This window comes from Crocodylus porosus, unplaced genomic scaffold (genome assembly GCF_001723895.1).
Source record: "Crocodylus porosus isolate Cpor-Errol unplaced genomic scaffold, CroPor_comp1, whole genome shotgun sequence".
Taxonomy (NCBI): domain Eukaryota; kingdom Metazoa; phylum Chordata; order Crocodylia; family Crocodylidae; genus Crocodylus; species Crocodylus porosus.
Genome location: NW_017728928.1, coordinates 11,871,209 through 11,890,794, shown reverse-complemented (window position 1 = coordinate 11,890,794; position 19,586 = coordinate 11,871,209). Strand labels below are relative to the sequence as shown.

The following is a 19,586-nucleotide window of genomic DNA, read 5'->3' as shown; positions in this document are numbered from 1 at the left end:
GTGGGTAAATGTAAAACGTACATACTTTGACTTTTTCTGCTACAGTTTCTGGTGACTTAGTTCCATCTGCCTGTCTGCCATAGCTCTCAAATCTCTCGGGTACTGGAGAAGATTAGCTGGTTTAACTTGCTTAAAATCAGTTTGTGTTGACAGAATGGTCTTTGAAACTGATATAATATGTGCACATTTTCTTAAGTAAAGTTTTGTCAGTTCTGACACTTGGAAGAGAACATGAAATATTTTAGTCTTCTGAACGTTAAGGGTTTTTTTTTTTTTTTTGTTATCTGCAGGTTTTGAACGAAGAATGCGATCAAAATTGGTACAAGGCAGAACTCAATGGGAAGGATGGCTTCATTCCCAAGAACTACATAGAAATGAAACCACACCCGTAAGTAGAACATCACTAATCTGCTTCCCGTCTCTGGCCTTAATATAAAAATGTGCCTTTGAAATATCAGGGAGGATTGCTGTGTACTTTTGTCAAGTACAGAATCTTGATCACCTATGAACTTCATAAAATACGAGGGAGCAAGCTGCTGCATAACTGCTAAGAGCTCTGCATTTCCTGTGGCTGGCAAAACTGCACAAGCACTATGGAAGAGGAGTTTTGGTGGAGTCTTCCTAAAAAATTGTCTGGAAGCTCGCACTGCTTTCAAATCAGGCAAGCAGGAAGAATGGCAAAACCTTAACACAGCTTTCTATGTATTTTTTTTCTGTGTATTTGAGGAGTGTAAGTCCTCTATGATAAGAAAATGTGTCAAAAATTAGATGCTTACATTTTTAGATGGTGGGAATTGGACCTTACCTCTTGTATTACTATACATGCCATTTATATGCACTGCATACATTCACGGTTACAGTGCAACAGTGAGAATTTATTGAACTTTCTCACCAAAACTTGTGGCTGTTAACCTGTTTTATAGCTAGATAGATGTACAGTATTGCAACCTAAATGTAGCGGTGTAGTTGCGCTGCTTTCATTGCCAGTTTCCAGGAACCCAGTTTGGGTAGCTTCTTAGCACACTTCCTTTCTTACGGGAACAAGCATCTGAGCACAATATTGTTTCAGGGTTTTGGCTTTTAACCATTTGGTTCAGATTTTCCTCCATCTTATCTGCTCCCTAGCATTCCTAAAATGTTAATTAGTTCTTGACAAGAAAATAGCAGTTCTGCACAGTACAGTTCTGAAGTCTTCTGGGAGACGCAACAAAACCTGTCATTGGGGTTTCCAGCAGCTGCTGCAATACTGCAGTTACTCGCAGACACTGGCATTGGCTAGTTACCTGTAACACTTAAATAGCAGAGAAGTTGAACTTAACTACTGAGCACTGCAGGGATTTTCCCTGGACAGTACTTCCAAAATGGAGGAGCCAAAGGCTTTTTTGCTAACCGTACCTAGAAGGTTGGGAGGAACATTGTGTTAATGATCAATCCAGATCTGTCCAGCTGGGAGGCACAGCAGAAAGACAAGCAAACAGTTTAAAATGGTTTCTGCAGTAGGTGTCCTACTGTTAATACTTATTCAGGTCAGTATTAGGAGCCCTTAATGTTCATGGGCTACTGATGGTTGTTCAGCATTGGTCATTTTCCCTTCCTTGATCATCTCTCTGAAAGGCTAGGGACAGAAGTTGCACATAACCTGGTTTGTGTCTTCAGAAACCGGTTTAAACCTGTAACAGAACCAGAAGTTCAGAGCATGTAAACCAGTTTCAAAATGGCTGAAACTGGTTTAAGGTAAGTCTGATCCTACGTTAACCAGATTTAACTGATTTAGGTCAAACTGGTTGATGAAACTTCTGACCCAGACCCCTTCCTATTTCAAGTTAAATCAGTGTCTCCCAGCATCCCAGGATTCTTTGCAGCCCTGGGCTGGCCTGTGCTGTCTGCTCCAGAGAGCAGGTTTGCCTCCACCCTTTGCTCCTAGCCTGAGCAGTGACGACGTGGAGGGGGTGAGGGAGGCAGCCACTGCCAGGCTATTACCTGCTTTAAGTTGGAGCAGAGGGGGTGGGAGGTGGGGCAGGGCTTGGCGTGATGGGGGTGGGAAGGAAATAGTCTGAGAGGGACTGCCCATCAGTGTTTGCTCCCAGAAGGCAGCTGCTTTGCAGAGGCTTCCATCGAGCTCCATTCAGCCCAACTTTCTAGCACATAGTCAGCATCAGCTGTGTGTTTGCTTCTTCCTGTTGCCCCTGAGATCCCTGGGATTTGCAGTCCAGACCCACAACAGCAGGATTCTGCAGGGTTGGTCATCACCTCTTCCTGCTTCCAAGTGCCCCTGGGATTTGTAGTCCAGGATCACAGCCATCAGAATTCCTAAGGGTTGTGTTCCCTTCTGTTCAATTCACACTCACGTCAGAGAGAGGATTATTTTTGTTTTAAGTGTTTGTGAATTCAGTGCCACTGCCTCTCTTTCCCACCAACCTACCTCCTCCTCAGCCTGGCAGGTGCAGCCACCTTCTCCCCACTCCAATCCTCAGCCCAGGTAGACCCCAGCTAGCCTGAGGCTGGGTCTGGCCATGCCCCCTTCTCTTGAGCAGGGAGAGGGGAAAAGCCTGGAAGCTGGTAGGCTGGGATGTGTGCTCTGGTGCTCCCTGGCTTCTGGCTTGAGCCACTGCAGACATGTGCCTGCATTTCCCAAATGAAAAGTGAATGCCTGTTCACTTTTTCATCAGTTTGGGCTCTGCAGCTTAGATTAACTTGCCAAGACTGAATTGATTCAGCCTTGGGGTTTTTGACTATTAGTACTTAGCCAAAGCGTTTGAAACTACTGACAGCAACCAATGGCCCATCTACACTAAAGGCTCCCGGCATTGCTAAACCAGTGTATCAACAACCCTTTGAAATTATGCAAAAGTTCTAGTGGAGGTTGCTTATCAGTAGTGGAGGTCTGTAGATATAAATAGCTTTCCAGTTTTGCACAAACAACAGTTAGCGGACAGGTGAAGAAGGGCTAGAAATTGAGATTTTTTTGTTTGGAACTAGCATTTCAAAGCATGTTGTGATAATAGTGAGTTAGCGCTTACTTCACTGTTGAGGATTTGGAAAGCAAGAGCTGTCTACAGAAATTGAGACCTGTGTCGTAGGGCTGCTTTAAATCTTCCAACCTTTAGTTTAGTCTTCAGATACTGTGTTTCGTTTTTCAAGATCATGTGATAAAAAACTTCCAACCTGCTTTGAAGTTAACAGAATAAAGCCTGTAAGAAATTTCTACTGTCAGGCCCCAAGTTGAGATCTTTTGTAGTAAAGGGTTAATCTGCAGTGCACAACAGCTGGTAAAACAGATGTAGGCAGAGAGTGGGATACTTCCGGCCAAGCCCTGCTCTGCATTTCATTGGCAAAGCTTTCTTTATTAGGTGGCTCTGTGGGGCAGTTTGTATTAGGCTCTTGAGACATAATAGATGTATGCATACTGGGCTGTTTGCATGTTTTACTGGACCATTGTTTTGCCACACAGCATCCTAAATGGAGGAAATGTAGTCGAGCTAAATGGCATTGCTGGCACAGTCCAAAAGAACTGCCAAATAGCTAATTAACCTAGCAAGAAATTAGCTTGAATGCAATGTGAACTTGATGTTTCACTAAACATCTACTTTCAGCTTTGCAGCCTCAGCTGTAATATTTGTTTTTGCAGTCCTGAGGGGACTGAGTGCAACATTTCATCTCCAACTGGTTTTATAACTTCCCAGCCCAAGAGTTTGTTGGGAACTGTTCATGCTTTTTGTCTTAAATTTTTGGTCACTTTGGGATATCTACTAGCTCGATAACTGACTTGCAGGAAAGATTTTTAGTTTATAGTAGTTATAGTAGTAGTTTTAATCTCTGGGTGCATATTCCAGAGCAGTCAAAGTCTCCTTAAAAGCAAAACAAATGTTCTTTCTAGTTCTTTATGATGCATGAAAGCCTTAAAAAAAATTGTATGTTTCTCCTGCTTGTTTCTTCATTAGAAAGTAAAGTCCTGTCTGTCCTAGGAACTCTGTGGATAACTGAAGAACTAGTAGAATTTTGACCTCATTTTTTTTCTCCCTTTATAATTCAAACACTTGAAAGTAGATTAATAGTAGATGTTTTTGAGGGCTCCTCACACTTGGATGTCAGTTAATGGGAGCTGGAACTTGCAGTATTTTCACCTGATGTTCTCTGCTGTTGCAAGGGCCCAAGGCTCTTTTTTCTTTGCTCTTGCTGCAGTGCACAATAGCTTTTGGTCGTTGGGACAAAGGACTCAAGTTTGGTAAAAGTTGCTCTGTGACTTCGCAGCATTTAAGGTAGCATTGGCCTAAAGTTGATATTTTCATGGAGGCTTCTGGATCTAGCCCTACCTCCAAATGGCTGCTTGCGATTACAGGAGATAGGACTTAATGTGCTATTAGGTCTCTTTCCATCCTATGTTCCACTGCACACCATCAGTCTGTTATGATCTGGCAAACCAGCTATGATTATTCCTAATTCATAGAAACATGAGTAGGAAAGAACATTTTAGAAAAATCTTTCATGCTTCCGTGTAGGGATGCATTTGATTTCTATACCGTTCTTCCCAGGAAAGGTTCGGGGCAGCTTACAATAAAGACAAAACATCAGGAACAAAATAAAATATAAGCCAGATGTGCAGCAACTCCCTTCCCCCCCAAAAAACAAAACAAACCCCAAAATGCATGCAAAATGATTATTCTGCAGGTCAATTTTAATATAATGAAGAAAATCAATTTGACCTGAGCAGGAATGATTTTTGTTCTGTTTAAATCACACAAAACCACCAATGAATAGTAGGCAGGCACTTAAGGAAATAAGTTCCTAATATAAAACTTGTATTAGGCGGTATTCAGCCAAGGTAAAAAGATGATGCTTATTTTCAGGAAATAAACCATCTGCATTTGCAGTGAATTCTGTAGGAATCTCAAAAAAAAAGACATTGACTGAGTGGTGGGTGCAATGAATGGCAAACTAACAACGTGTTTCCATAAATAAAGTAATCGTGTTAGTGGCCTTGCTGTTGGAAATAGGATGGTAGTGAGGATTAGCATGTCCTTTCCATTTGGAAACATGTGAAACAAATTTTAAAATGCAATAAACCACAAGACATTAATAAAATGTATCTAGAGTGAAATGAGGATGTGTTTTCTAATCTGAAAGCACTCTTCATTTAATGGAACCACTTGAAGGAGAGTTAAAACTTTCTCTGTATGGTTTCAGTAGTCAAAAAGCTTTATCAAACATGCCACATACGGTTATATACCCCTGTGAGCACATCAAGGATTTGCATCACTGATGAAATGATACCATTAGTCGTGCTATGCATTATAACAGTTACTCTGAGCTGCTGGTGAAAGAGGAGCTGGGGATACCTGTTATTGCACAATCTGCTCACAGGGTAGTGAAGCCCTTCTCTACTGTTGATGGCATCTGTTCCTGGAGAGCAGAATTAGTTCTGTCACTGATGGAGATCTCATTGTTGCAGGCCCTTAAACTCTGCATCTTTACAGATTTGTGGCAGTGAGTACCATCTCAAACCAGATCACAAGGCCAGCTATAAGCATCTTAGTCATTCTCTCTGGTTCTGAAAATGGTTCTGGTTTTCCCAGCACAGTACATGACCCATATCTCAAACCATTTGTTTTGGAGTTGAATCTGGAGGTCTAGGCATGGTTCTGCCTTAGAATCCTGTAAGTCCTTAGTCTGGTCAGCATTTTATATGGTAGGTTCATGACTTTGTTATGAACCAGGTTAGTCATCTTCTGACTGAACCTAGTTGCTCTGCTCATTGCAGCCGTGTATGAATTATGCATAATTGTCCAATCTGGAACAGGAGGGAAATTGTGCTTTGGCACAAAATGCATTTTTCATTTATGCAGAAGAGGTGCAGGGCCCTAAAAAATTGTGAAAAGCTCTTGTTTTTTTCCCCAACTGATCACAGCTGTTGTGTGAAGAGCAACCATTTAAAGAAACTTGTGGTTGAAGTCTGTCTCTGTGTAATGACAGAAGGAATCTTAGTTCCCTCCAAGTTCCACTGGAATGGTAGTAGCCATTTGTATTATCTGTTAAAAATTATGGAATTGATTTTCTCACTCAAGTATAACATCTTCCAAAACTTTGCAAATCAGTACAGAGCTAATGGATGGTTTAGAAGGTGCAGGTAATAAAGGAGCCTATATAAATAACTGCTTACTGATCACCTTCGGTCACTGGGGCGCAGTTTTTCCATAATAACCAGCCATGCACCAGCAGTTTGCTTTATAGGAGGGGATGGCGATTATTTGGGCCATGGGCCACACAGGCAATTTTGGGGAGCTTTTGCAGGCCAGTCAGCATACTTCTTCCCCCCCCACTTTGCCAACAGCTCACCAGGCCTGGAGCCTATGTGCCCTGCGTCTCCTCCCTGCCACTGCTGCTGCCACCAGCACCCAGCAGCAGCTGAACACACAGCCCACCCCATGCCTGCTCTGGACTTGCCCAGGCTGGAACGGACTAGCTGGGACCCATGCGGACAGCCCTGACCCTGGTTCTCCCCACGCCTTTTCCAAACCGGCCCATCCACGATGAGCAGTGATGGCAGCTGGGCAGAAGCTGCTGCTGGGTGCAGGGGAAAAACAGCCACCTTCCCTTGCCTCTGCCTAGCCCCTCTTGCTGTGGCTGCCTAGAGCCTACCCCTGGGCAGCCCTGCAGCTCCTCCCTACCGCCATTGCTGCCCCAGTGAGCAGCCCGGAGGCTATACTGGTGGTGGGGAGCTGCAGGGCAGCCCAGGCGCAGGTTCTGGGCAGTTGCAGCAAGAAGGTCCCAGCAGTGGTAAGGAAGAGGTGCCTGCTTTTCCCTCTCACCCAGCAGCAGCTTCTGCCTGGCCACCAGTGCTGCCACCACTTTCATTGTAAGCGGGCCAGTCCAGAGTGGACGCAGGGTGGCCTGGGGCCGGGGCTGTGGGCACAGATTCCAGCTGGTCTGGAACTGATTCTTTCTGGTCAGGGCAGATCTAGAGCAGGCATGAGGCAAGCCAGACCAGGGCCGGGACTGTGCGTGCGGGTTCCTACCAGTTTCCATGCGGTTGGGGACAGCAGCAGCAGCTAGAAGGAGCTACCATCACCTGGGTTGCCTAGAAATGGAGTCCAGTCGCAGTCACCCCAGCCCCTCTGCATACCAGTTTGGCACCATGGGCCAAACGATGCCTGGGCCACGCAGGACCAAGGACCCACCATAAGCCAGACAAAGTCCTCTGCAGACCATATTTTGCCCACCCCTGTTTTATAGTCACTGATTAAAGTTTGTGTCTGCAACCTGCGCAGGAGGGAACTCTTTTATGTCTTCTGTTGCAGAAACACAGGCCTCTACCCCATGAACTGTAGAGGAAGATTTTCACTATGACTTGTTCCTTTCTTGGACTAGCCATTTAGTCTACTTTGTCATGGGCATAATTAACAATTTTGTCCTGAACCATTCTACAGGCTTTAGTTTGTTTAAGGCTACAGTGATTTTTGAGGATATAATTAAATCACATCTGTACTGAAAGGTTAAACCAAACTGGAAAGTAGACTTTAATCTACATTTCTGTAAATGTGATTTCTCTACTAGAATAGTAAAGAGAGGCTGGGAAAACAGATGAATGTACAGGCAGTCCTTGACTTGCAAGGTGTTGAGTTACGTTTATAAATCGGTACTGTGTTTCAACTTTCTGACGTTGGTTTCAACTTTACAACTCTTGATCCAATGTGATGCCATGCCAGCAAACAAGCTTGCTGTGTCGCCTGTCTCCCTGGAGAACAGCCTTCCTTGGATGGAACAAACTTCCTTGGACACTTTCTTTAAGAAAGCAGACTATATTCCAGAAAAACCTGCAGCCAGGACTCCTGAGAAGACTCCAGCCAAGAACCCTTGAAGAAGTCCAGCAAAGACACCTGAAAGAAGTCTGTCCAAATCAATATGATTGCTATTTACAATATAAATACATTAATAATGTAGCTTTATTACTCATCTGTGATTGATTTGAGTACAAAATTCTGGGGTATTTTTGGTGAAAATAGGGTATCGGGCCTTGGTTCAGGAACCAATCCCCGACTTAAAACATTTTCTTATGAGAAAATTGGTTCTGAGTTGCAACGTTTCAACTTAAGATGCTGTTTTCAGGAACCAATTGTGTTGCAAGTCCGAGGACTGCCTGTATTCACCTTCCTCCATAGGGGTGAAGTGCTGCTCATTTCCCTTCAGTAGCTTCTCTTTTTGTTCTTACTGTAAATGCTGAGTTTTGGAGGGATTTAATTTAGAAACATGGCAAGTGATCCTAATGAGGCTAATTCAGTGTCCTTCTGATGGAGTCGCAGTGGTATTTATTCACAGCATAAAGGGATTTGGACCAAAATAACAAGTCTAACACAGCAAAGGTTCTGTGGAGCAGTATCAGGGTGCAGTTCAGTCCATTACTACTTCTGTTGAAATTGCTTTGTCTTTGGGTAAATGTCCAGTTATGCACCTTTCATGGGAAAGGGCCAGTGTGTAATTTCTCTCTTTTTTTTCTCCCACAGATGGTTTTTTGGGAAGATCCCTAGAGCAAAGGCTGAGGAGATGTTGGGGAAACAGAGACATGACGGTGCCTTTCTCATCAGGGAGAGTGAGAGCGCTCCTGGGGACTTCTCGCTCTCAGTCAAGTGAGTAATGCCCTGAAGCAACCAGCATGCAAAGAGGTCATTCCATACTCATTTGGGTTCTGTCCTTGTCTTTCACAACTGCCCCTTTGTCTTGAATGCCCAACAACTCTGTTCTTTCATTTATTAGTGATGCAGATGCATGTTAGTAAGAAAACGTATGTGTTGTGGCCTGTCGGGTGTTACATTATTGAGCTGATGTTTCACTAAAACTGAGTTGGTGGCAACAAGTTTAGTGAGTTCACACTAAACTGGGCATCTATTGGATTGGACTACCATGACAGGAGTCATAAGTGGCCATTCCTTCCTTCCTTGTTGGCACAGGCCTAAACTCCATTCTAGGAATGGATCTGGTTTTGCTGGGAGTTATTACTTAATATTGTAATTACAGTAATACCCAGAGGTGCTGTCTTAACAAAGCAGTTGTCACTGGGTGGTGGTTGACATGTGATAATTAATATAGTCCCACACCAGCTGCTTGAGCCCTGGGACAGCACTGTAAAACTATCTGACAGTTTGACTTGCCTGTGTATGGTTTATGTGCTTAAAAGATCTCCCTTCCTCCTTGCAGTTAATTTCCTTCTTTCTCTCCACCTACTGGCAGGCTCCCCTCATCCAACAGTTTTGAGCAATACCTTCTTTAGAACCTAAGCATTGCATCCTGTTTATCCACCTGAGGTTGCTGGAGAGTGTTGAATTTTCCATGCCTGTATATTTGTTTTTGGGCACAATCTGATGGATTAGCAAAGATCAAGGGTTATATGAATGACCAGAAACAAAAGAAAAAGGGGGACCTTCATTCCAGAAAACTTATTTCTTTACAAACTACTACATATTTGTCTTAAATGCTGGGGTCCACTAACCCACTGCTGCCTGCCTGATGGCTCAGTGTGGCCACCTCCTGGTAATTTTCTCAGATTTGTGATTGATTTTTTTTTTTCTTTCACATTTTTTTTAACCTCTTTCAAAGCTTTCAGATTATACAGTAAATGGGTTTATTAACCTCCTCTGCAGCATCTGAAATAGAAAGAAACTTTCTCAGGCTGAGGAAAGAATCGAAGCATTAAGCATACATATTTGATGCTTGCTTTTTGGAATAGTAGTGTACTAGCTGGTAATGATGAACTGTGCTAATACCAAATAGCCATTAGTTTGTCTTTCCAATGTTTGGGATTATGGAGGCAAAACATTGTAACGCTGTCTCCAGGTACCACCCTGCAGTAGCCCATTCATGTCTCCACTTCCATTAGAACAAAATGGCTGCAAAAAGGAACAGTTTTTATTGAAGGCGAAAACTAGTTGGCCTCTTCACACCTTGAATAAAGTGCTTAAAATGGGGCAAAAGTTGCAGTTGTGTAGAGGCAATAGCACCATAACTGTGTATTTCCAAATTTCATTGAATTGCATAGACATTTTTTTTTGGACAGATCTTACCGGAGTGCTCGCCTCGTGATATTTGAATTGCGGATTTTGAATCTTTATGCTCCAAAGGGAGAGGAGGCATAAAGCACCGTGGTGTGTCAGGGTATCAGTTTTAGCTCCACCTTAAAGATTTTTTGTGAGTTTCCAGCCAGAATGCAGTGGCAGAATGGCTTTGTAACCCAGTAGTTGGGACATCAAACCGATCGAGACAGTATTAGTAGTTGCTCTGCTTTTAGTCGGGGGTAATTCAGCTAGAAACAGGCACCTCCAGAAAACACACTGTAGCTCTTGAGTTATCACTTCAAAAGAAATTAGCTACTCGCCACAGACCATTAAAGTGCCCTGGTGCACCACATGGGGTCCTGGCCTACACCCTCTCCCAAACACCCCACCTGCTCTTCCCAAATACATACATGTGCTAAGGGATGCCCACTCACATCCCAGCTCTCTTGCCGTATGGAATGGCAGCATAGGAAAGCTGAAATTTAGTATTAAAGTTCATTTGTACTGAGCACCATATCTTTGGAATATATGATCAAATTACCCCGTATTTTGAATGTAAATGTCTAAAATTCCAAGATGCTTGAGACCAGGCTTGATGAGCTTGTTTTTCTTTCAAAACGTACCTCGGACACTGAACCGATCTACAGTCCATTTTTACCTGGACAGTGTATCTTCCTAGTTGCTTCCCCCCCAACTTTTAGCTTTATAGGCGGTAGTGGGTTACTCTGTATACTCTTCAGTATAAGGATCTTGCAGTCATTAACAAAGAAACTATCCTCCTTATGCTAAGAAGTATCTTTCTATGTTTCTTTTTTTCATTTCTGTCCCCCTAGGAAGGGAAATGCAATGTGATCGTGTATGCTCATTCTTTTTTCTCCCCCTCCAGGTTTGGAAATGATGTGCAGCATTTCAAGGTGCTTAGAGATGGGGCTGGCAAGTATTTCCTCTGGGTGGTGAAGTTCAATTCTCTGAACGAGCTGGTAGACTATCACAGATCCACCTCTGTCTCCAGAAATCAGCAGATATTCCTCAGAGACATTGAGCAGGTGCCACAGGTAAGGTGGAAGGATAGGAGCATTGCCCTCAACCTAAATGGGGAGCTGTCAGGAGCCTAGAGTAGAAAGGGCTGCTGGGCCTTTCAACTTGTTCTACAGAGAGAAAAAGATTAGTTACTTCATTATATGGTTCTGACCCTTGGATCCTGCAGACAGTCCCTGTAAAGAGAAATAGATTCTGTTCCTGTGCCCCTCTTTTTTTGGAAGAGCTTTCTATCACTGGTAAGCACCCGTGTGTCCCTATGACTTCCTGATATCATGGTCCGTTTTTAAGGTTGACCCTGGATGATCTCTGTCTAAGGCTTTCTGGTAAGCTCCATGAATAAAACATGGCTTTAATCATGTCTTTAACCAGTGGGCCCCAACATCCAGCTTGGGGGCAGCATGCTGCCCACAAGATCCTTTAATATTGTTCACAGCCAAAGGAAAATCCAAAGTCCAAAACTGAAGTTGACAAGGAAAGTGTAATGTTGCCCACAGCACTGCCTGTTGGTCATTGAAAGTTGGGGACCCCTGAAATAGGCCTTTCCTTCTCCACATGTTTCAAGGAGATTTCTTTACTGTTTTTCCTATATTTTTAGGCAGAATCGGGTTCTCACTTGTACACTGCCTCCCTTTCTTCTCAAGCCATGTAGCTGAGGGACTGGATGTTTAAGAATAATGGTATATGAAGTTTCTCTGGGATGCTGGTTTGAATCCATCCCATGTTGTTAGTGATTGAAAGTTACTGCTTAATGGCTCTTGGGTGAGCTGTATGCTACAGTATTTGAAAAGCAAACTGAAATAATCAGATCAGGTCATTATGTGGCATTTTTGCCTTAGCAGAAAGATAATCTTGCTGTTAGATATGGTTTCTTCAGCCATGACGACATAGAAGGTGGTGGGAGCTTATGCTACACTACTTATTTGCCTCTGCTATACTTACCAATGGATAACAGGACACCAGTTTTTCAGGGCTGCCAGACAAGTGCTAAATTAGCAGAGAAATTTAAAAGAAATACAACTGAAAATTTAACCTTCCTGGTGTCTTAATTTTAGCTGCAGAATGTGCTTTTAGTTTCCACAAATACAGTAGGTAAAACTGTCCGCTGAATTTTTTCATATTCTGTCCAACAGAACCTCACAGTGAATTGAACTACAGTTAGAGAACATCAAAGAAATATTTTAAAACCTCAGTAAGGTCCTAGTGCATCCCTCTTTAGGGGAAACCGTAGCTTCATGGTGACGGCTGGGCTCATCAATATTGATCAGCTTTGCAAACTCTGAGGACATCTTTACATGTGCTCCATGGTGGGGGTGGGGTGCTTTAGTTAGAGTGACTCTCAGGAGGCACCCTAATTAAAGCGCCAGCAGTGTCCTCGTGTATTCAGTGTCCCACAATTCAAAACGGCAGAGGGGGCACTTTAACTAAAGCTTGTTTGACAGGCTTTAATTAAAGTGCTTCTGCTGCCATTTAAAGTGTGGGGACACTGAATACAAGTAATGCCGAGACAGCTGGAGTGTGCTAATTAGCCAAGGGTGCTAGTTAGCATGCTCTGGCAGACTTGATTAATCGAGTCTGCTCTGATGCATGCTAATTAGCGCATGTCAGAGCAGGCATCCGGCCTTCATATATGTGCCCTGAGATGCAAACTGAGGGAGAAGAGAGGCGAAGCTTTGGGATGCAAAGGAGAAGAACCAAAGTCACACTGATGCAGAAGTGAAAGTGTCTGTATTGGGACTCCAGTAGCCCTTAAAGTATGGCCACCTGATAAATATATGAACCCAGTGGGACTTTTAGAATAAAGACACCCAAGATCTTTCTTATAGCTGTTTTAATCTGCTCTGTTTGACCATTTTCAAAGTCTGTATTCTAAATTCACCAACTGAAGATGGTGATGATGCGCAGAGAACTGAAACAGCCCAGCTATTTGCTGGCAGACCCTGAACTCTGATGCAGGGCTGAGACCTAGTCTGTAATGCTGAGGTAGCCAGGGAACTTGTGCTTTTTTTTTTACCCTCACCTTTGTTTTCTTTTTTTTCCATGCAGCAACCTACATATGTTCAGGCCCTTTTCGATTTCGACCCCCAGGAGGAAGGTGAGCTGGGCTTCCGCCGGGGAGACTTTATCCAGGTCCTTGACAACTCTGATCCCAACTGGTGGAAGGGAGCATGCCATGGACAGACAGGCATGTTTCCGCGCAACTACGTGACCCCAGTGAACCGGAACATCTAGAGATAAATATTAGAGATTATTTAAAGAAATCGGAGAAACAGTAAATACACATACAGAATCTAACTGCAGCCGGTGATCTAGTGTCACAGGGCGGTAAAGCTGAGTCACCTAGTACCATGAGGTGATCCTCCTTCACTCGCTATGGAACTTTGGGGGTGGGAGGGAGAGCAACTTACACGCCAAAACTTATCTTTAAATTAAAAAAAAAAATTAACAGATTTTTCTCAGCTGCTCCTGGGTTTACCCCCTTTTCACTCTTCCTTTTCCCCTATCCTCTGTCCATCAGTGCATGAAGTTTTAATGCCATGTAAAGTCCTAGCCATGCTGATAAAGGAAAAGGGAGAAACTCTGCTGGTATTTTCTCTCTGCACACAGTCTTCATTTGACCTGGAGGGAGAAGAGAGAAGAGCCAAATCCACTGTCCTGCCTTGTAAAAAAACAAAACAAAAAACACAACAAAAAAAAATCAGCCAGTCTCTGCTTTTTTGCCTTCAACGGTCAGCTCCTTCAGTCTGGGGAAGACTAAGTGTTTTTGTTTCCCCCCCCCTCCCCCCTTTAGACCCTCTTCCCTCTGAAGCTCAGCAGCTTCAGACTGGAGGAGACGAGGTTTCTTTTAAAGTTGCGGAGCTGCTTTTGAGAAACTTCAAACTACAACCGAAGTCTGTTCTCTCATGTGGTGACAGCTTTTTGGGTTTTTTTCTTAAAGGTGTATTATCGAGCACATTCTGTAACTGTTTTCCATAGTGCCTTTTCCTTTATTTTCTTTCCTTAAGTTAAAAGGACAGTCCAGAGCTTTTCAGAGAAGTTTTTTTTGTTCCTGCTTCTGTGTAAATAATTATTTTTAGGGGAAAGGGAGTGAAGGGGTGGGTAGTCTATATCAATGAATATAAAAACATCCACAGACAAGGATGGAGCTTTAATTTTAATGTCTTACCGTGTGACTTTCCTTATTCCAAGGGAAAATACAAGGCAGACAGTGTTGTAGGAAGCAGCCTAGGCTGCTCAGGGTGGGGAGTTGCAGCCAAGAGCCTCAGGAGATGGGGGAGGCACTCGTTCCATTATGGTTGATGGGAATGAGCAAAAAATATTTTGGGGCGGAGATGAGAGAAGTAGCACCAGATTACTATTATGGAAGAGACTAGTCCTGAGAGATCCTATGAAATGTACATTCCTTTTGACAGGAAGCTTTATAATGCAAAGAAACCTCAAGAACTAGCGCTTGAAAACACTTTTAAGCTTTTAGTGAATGTTCATACGTGAATCACGTAATCAGTCTGGCTCCTTTTTGGGCTAGGTAGGAAATATTTGCAGTCATGTCTTGCTCTTGAAAGAGGAAGTTTGCATTGCTGCTCTCCTGTTTCTCTCTACCCCTTCTTCCTCATGCCAGTGTTAAACTGTTTTTAAGAAGCCAGTTCTGTCGTCTTCACTCCCATTTCACAGCAGGCTGTGCGGTGACAGTGTCCCCTCTTCTCCACCATGATGGCATTTTGTTAAGGCCATTTGCTCCTCTGCCAGAGCAGTTTGATTTGGACAAAAAAGAGAGGAATCAAACTCTGGAGCTTTTTGTGCCAATCTTCAGTTACGCTGTTCCTTTTTGGTGGCCATGCGACTGAACCCCTTTACCCCAACAACGAACCCAAAAACTGCAACGGAGATCTCCCACCTTGCTCAAGTGGAGAAGTTCCTTTGTTGGCGGGTGCCTTTTTGTACTAAGTGTTACAAACATTTTCTTCCTGAGATGGACTCTGCCTTACACTTTAATTCTCCAGCAGATGAAAGAGAGAACTACCCTGTAGAGTATTAATTTCTCCCCACTCCTTGCTAGCTGTCATTCACTTTTTCCTCCTTTCTAAAGTGATTGGAAAAGGAATCTATGGCATTCTACACCTGGACCATTTGATTGTTTCCTTATTTTGGAATTGGTGTATATCATGCAGCCTTGCAGACATATGTCTTGTGTGTGTATATATATTAAAAAAGAATCAATGTTTAAATAAAAGGCCTATGTACTTTAATCCTTTAACTCTGCAGCAGCATTTGGTAGATAGTAATTAACTGTGAATAATAAATATACAGTGAATTCTTCACTTGAGCATCTGTCTGTTATTTCTGTTTAAATAAGTGCTACATCAGCTGGTCAAACTACTTTATAAAGTGCTGACTCAGTGGAGGAGACGGATTTATCTCAGTAGCCAAACTGGCTTGAAACGCCTGGAGTCCCAGGAAACGAGGGCAAGTCCCAGGAAAAATTGACTGAATCTTTTTCCTTCTTTCAAGCATGAGAAATAGAGAAGCATGATTTGGTGTGCACAGCCCTCCAGATTAAGAGAAAAGATCCTGTCTGCTGCTTGTGGGCACTGAAAATCAAATGTCAACCATTTGAAGAGTTGGATGGTGCTTAAATGGTTTTCAGTGCATCCTACACCACATCCTTTTTTTTTCTCAAAAATTTCCCTCAACTTTCCCAGGTAAGCTTGAACTAGTGAAGAGTTATGGAAGATGTATAGGATATGCCAAAGCTTCTGATGATCCCACCGTAGTTCTGTCCCACTGAAGCACAGTGGGGAGAGAGGGTGAAAACTGACATCTGTGTTGCATAAAAACAGCAGCCTTATTTCTAATAAATTATCAATGAGCTTTTCCCTTGCTTCCCCCTGCCATGTCCTGGCCTACAACTGAATGTAATTCACAGGGCAGCAGGTGTTTGTTGGTCATCTGACAATGATCAGAATGTATTGTCTGGGGATGCAAATAAGTGCTATTAATGTAACAGTAGAAATATTCCTTGAAAGTCCGTTTTGGATCAAATGTCAACTGTGCAGCTGCTTCTCAGTCCCATTGCTTTGTACAGATTGTCACAAATTCCACAATGGGATTTACAGCATGATCATGAAAGGCTGACTGACACACAAGCTGCTTTGAACAGTCCTGGAAAATGCGTGTACTTGGTTAAGAATATTGTCAGCACGTCTGCCCTGGAGCCTTATAGTTATATCTGTAGCTGTATTTAAGTTATCCAGTGGAAATTTCTTCATTGTTTTTTTTTTCTCTGCACCATCTGTGCTGGCCAGCATTAAAAACAAACTTGCAATGATTTGTCTTGTGGGTTTACTTGGGCTTTTCATAATGCTATAACTGGGATTATGTTGCTTTAATCTCTGAATGGTCTTGATGTCTTGATCTTGTATTGGAGGTTTCTCTTAACTTCTTTATTGTTTGTAGAGGACAAGACATCTGTTGCCTGTGTTTTAATGTCTTAGTTCTTAGTTGTGATAGATAATCTCTTCAAGAAGCAGATTACTTAGAAGGTCCAATTTCTGTGGCCATAAGGATCATCGCATGTACACAAATACTCTTCTTCTGTCAATGTAAATGTCATTTGAGGATAGGTATCACCCCCCACCCCAATCCCCTGGGAATTAAATTTTTACTCGTCTGATTGTTACCTTACCTGATTTTGGCAAAGGAACAGCATTCGAAAGGAAGATGACACACATTTTCAGTGCTGTTTATCTGCCAATGTATACATAAATGGATTGTTAATGATCTTTTTATCTTCACTGGCACCACAGCAACCAAGCAGAGCTTGAGGTACTGGGGCTTTATGTAAATATTGGTTAAACAGGAGTGTAGGCACCGAACAAAGGTACATAATAGTGTGCATATTAAAAATGCAGCTGATGGCTGTTTAAAATGAGAAATATTTACATTTTTGGGGCTCCTTGAAGTAATTCCCAGCTTGTGCATGAAACCATTACCTTTAGAATTCATGTTTCAAATGGAAAATCAGTGTCAAGCACCAGAGTCTTAACTTCAACATTTCATTTCATATTTTTAATAGGAATGTAACAAACAGCTCTAATGAGTTGGATATTTCAGGAGGTAAATGACAGATGTAGCTGAACAGTCACTGCCAAACCAGCATGAATAGTCAATGATTCACTAGCGTAAGTAGTACACCATGTTAAATTCTTAGTGTGAACAGGTGTTCATGATCAGCAGGGTTTGAATGTACATCACAAGAGGAGAGACTTATATGCAGTACTAGCATTCAACAGTTCTTGTGAGTCTTGGTCTAGCTCTGCTATGGACTCCTAAATGGCCCTGGACAAAGTTATTTTAACCCTCTGCTGGCATTTCTCCATCTCAAAGGCTTTGGTGAGAAATATTTTAATATTTGCAAATGTTGCCAACATAGTTCCTTTGTCACACCTGGTCTAACACAGAAGACTTAGCTAATCTACTTGTCACCTGGACTAGCTCACATTAGCCAAGATTCCTGTCTTTCTAAAAAAGGGGAAGGTGTACTTTTGGGCTTCTACTAGTATATTCCCAAGTTTCTATGCTTTGAGGTTCATGTGATGATCTTTGGGAGCATGCTGTGTTCTAAATAAGCTCAAAGCCTGTGAATGCCAGGTTTACAAATTGGAGGTTTTGCAGTATTATATTGGCTGATTGAAAGTGCACTGTCAAAATAGCTGGTAGCTGAAATCAGTCTGTGGTCTAAAACACAACCCCAGGCCTTGCAGAGTAACCACTCCTCCTTTTGTGGTGGTGAGCATTGAGGACGCGGTAGGTTACAGCCACAGCTCGTTCCAACAGTCACCTTCAACGCAGAGCTGTGTGGGTGTAGGTGTAGGTTCCCTTTTACCTGCTGCAGAACCCAAGATGCAGTGTGGGATGTGGGCTTTTTCTCTCCCCTGCCCTCCACTTGTACATACATGCTCTTCTATGGCAGCTTGGAGGTAACTGAAATATTGACAAAGATGTCTGGTATTTAGGATTGCCCTGGAGTCTCTAGGAATCGGAGAGGAATCTCCAGGAGACTCCTGAGAGTCACCTGGGAGATGAATGTTGGGGCATTCATTAAAAAGAATATTAGATGTTGAATCTGATTTATACTGAGTTGTCCAGTGGGTTTTAAAAATGTAATAGTAATGTGCTTTTGCCTTCCTGATGTAGTCATAAGTGTCATCACATCATGTGATGAAACCTCCCGGAATAGATTAAAACAGCAACCTTGCTGATATTGAAGCCTGTGGTGAAGAGGGATGGAGTGATACTTGCAGTGAATGTAACCTCAGTGAACTGGCAGGTGAGGGTTTTTGGGTAAATGTGGTATCTTTTATTAGACCAACTAAATAGCTGGAAAAAAATTTTCTTTACAAGCGTTCAGGTACAAACACCCTTCTTCAGACTTGGGGAGTGTGTTGCTTTGGGTGCTCTCCTGGGTGGAAGGGAAGCCAGTATGAAAAATGCAGGTCTCTGAAAATGCAAATACATAGGATCAGAGGCCCTGGGAGAGCCTAGGTATGAGATGGGGGAGGTGGGGGAAGAACGTAGCTGGTACTGTGTCTGCATTTTTACCCCTTTCTTCTTCCTACCTACTTCACACCCATGGGACAGAGTGGTGTTAGCCGTGGGATGTTCATGCTGCAGTGCTACCATTTCCCCTTTCAAACCTTTCTAGTAGAAACCCTGAACCCGCTGATCTTGAATCTGTGTATCAGCTGCACTCACTTCCTTCTTGGGAGCTTGGGGGAGGTATGCCCATGCAGGGTGATGCTGGCACCTCTGGTGCAAGCAGCAAGGGAGAGCTCATTCAAAATGACTTTGCCAGGGGCTGCTGGCTCTGGAAAACTGTTTTCCATTTTGCATGCTGCTGAGAGGCTGGGAGGAGCTTGCACAGTGTCTGACCCACTGGTTCTCAACCTCACTGGACTTTTTATGAACCGTGTGTGACCCCTCCTTCCAAAAACAAATGTGTATATTACAATGGGTCTCTCCTGACAGAGGGGCAGGGATGAGCCTGAGCCAGACTCTTACCTATTTAGCTTATCTGCCTTTCTCCTTGCATTTTGCTTATCTGCTGCACCCTCCAAAGGACCTGGTGACACCCTAGGGCTCCCCTCTCACCCCAGTGGAGAACCGCTGGTTTCAGTACAGTGCTGGGTGGCCCTTCCCTGTGCAGGGCCAGGTCTCCATGCCTGTCCTCAATGTTCAGCTCAGACCTGGGCTCCCTGCAGCCTCCCCCCCAAATTGTCCTCAGAGCCTGCTCTGCTGCATCTAAGCTGGGGGTTGTGCGGGCTCCTGGTACCCAGGTGCAGGCCAGCGCTCAGATGCCAGCGCTGCAGCCGCTCCAAGGCTTCCCCTCTTCCCACCCCCACGCTTCCCTTTTAAGAAAGGACGCAGGACTACATTTCCCAGCAGCCCTCGCGCCTCTCCCGCCCCAGCCGTCATGCGCCTGCGCACTGGGCGCCGCTGTGTGGCGGG

At 43.5% G+C, this 19,586-nt stretch overlaps 1 protein-coding gene across 2 annotated transcripts in view; it reads left to right on the top strand.

Annotated features, from left to right (window-relative positions):
• GRB2 (growth factor receptor bound protein 2) overlaps positions 1-15,405 on the top strand; it is a 59,196-nt gene extending 43,791 nt beyond the window's left edge. For both annotated transcript variants that reach the window (XM_019542543.1, XM_019542544.1), the window contains exons 2-5: positions 291-388; positions 8,499-8,621; positions 10,930-11,098; positions 13,128-15,405. In XM_019542543.1, coding sequence (XP_019398088.1) covers positions 291-388; positions 8,499-8,621; positions 10,930-11,098; positions 13,128-13,313 — 576 coding nt within the window. In that variant the 3' untranslated portion in view covers positions 13,314-15,405. The remainder of the gene's footprint in view (positions 1-290; positions 389-8,498; positions 8,622-10,929; positions 11,099-13,127) is intronic.
• The last annotated feature ends 4,181 nt before the right edge of the window (positions 15,406-19,586 follow it).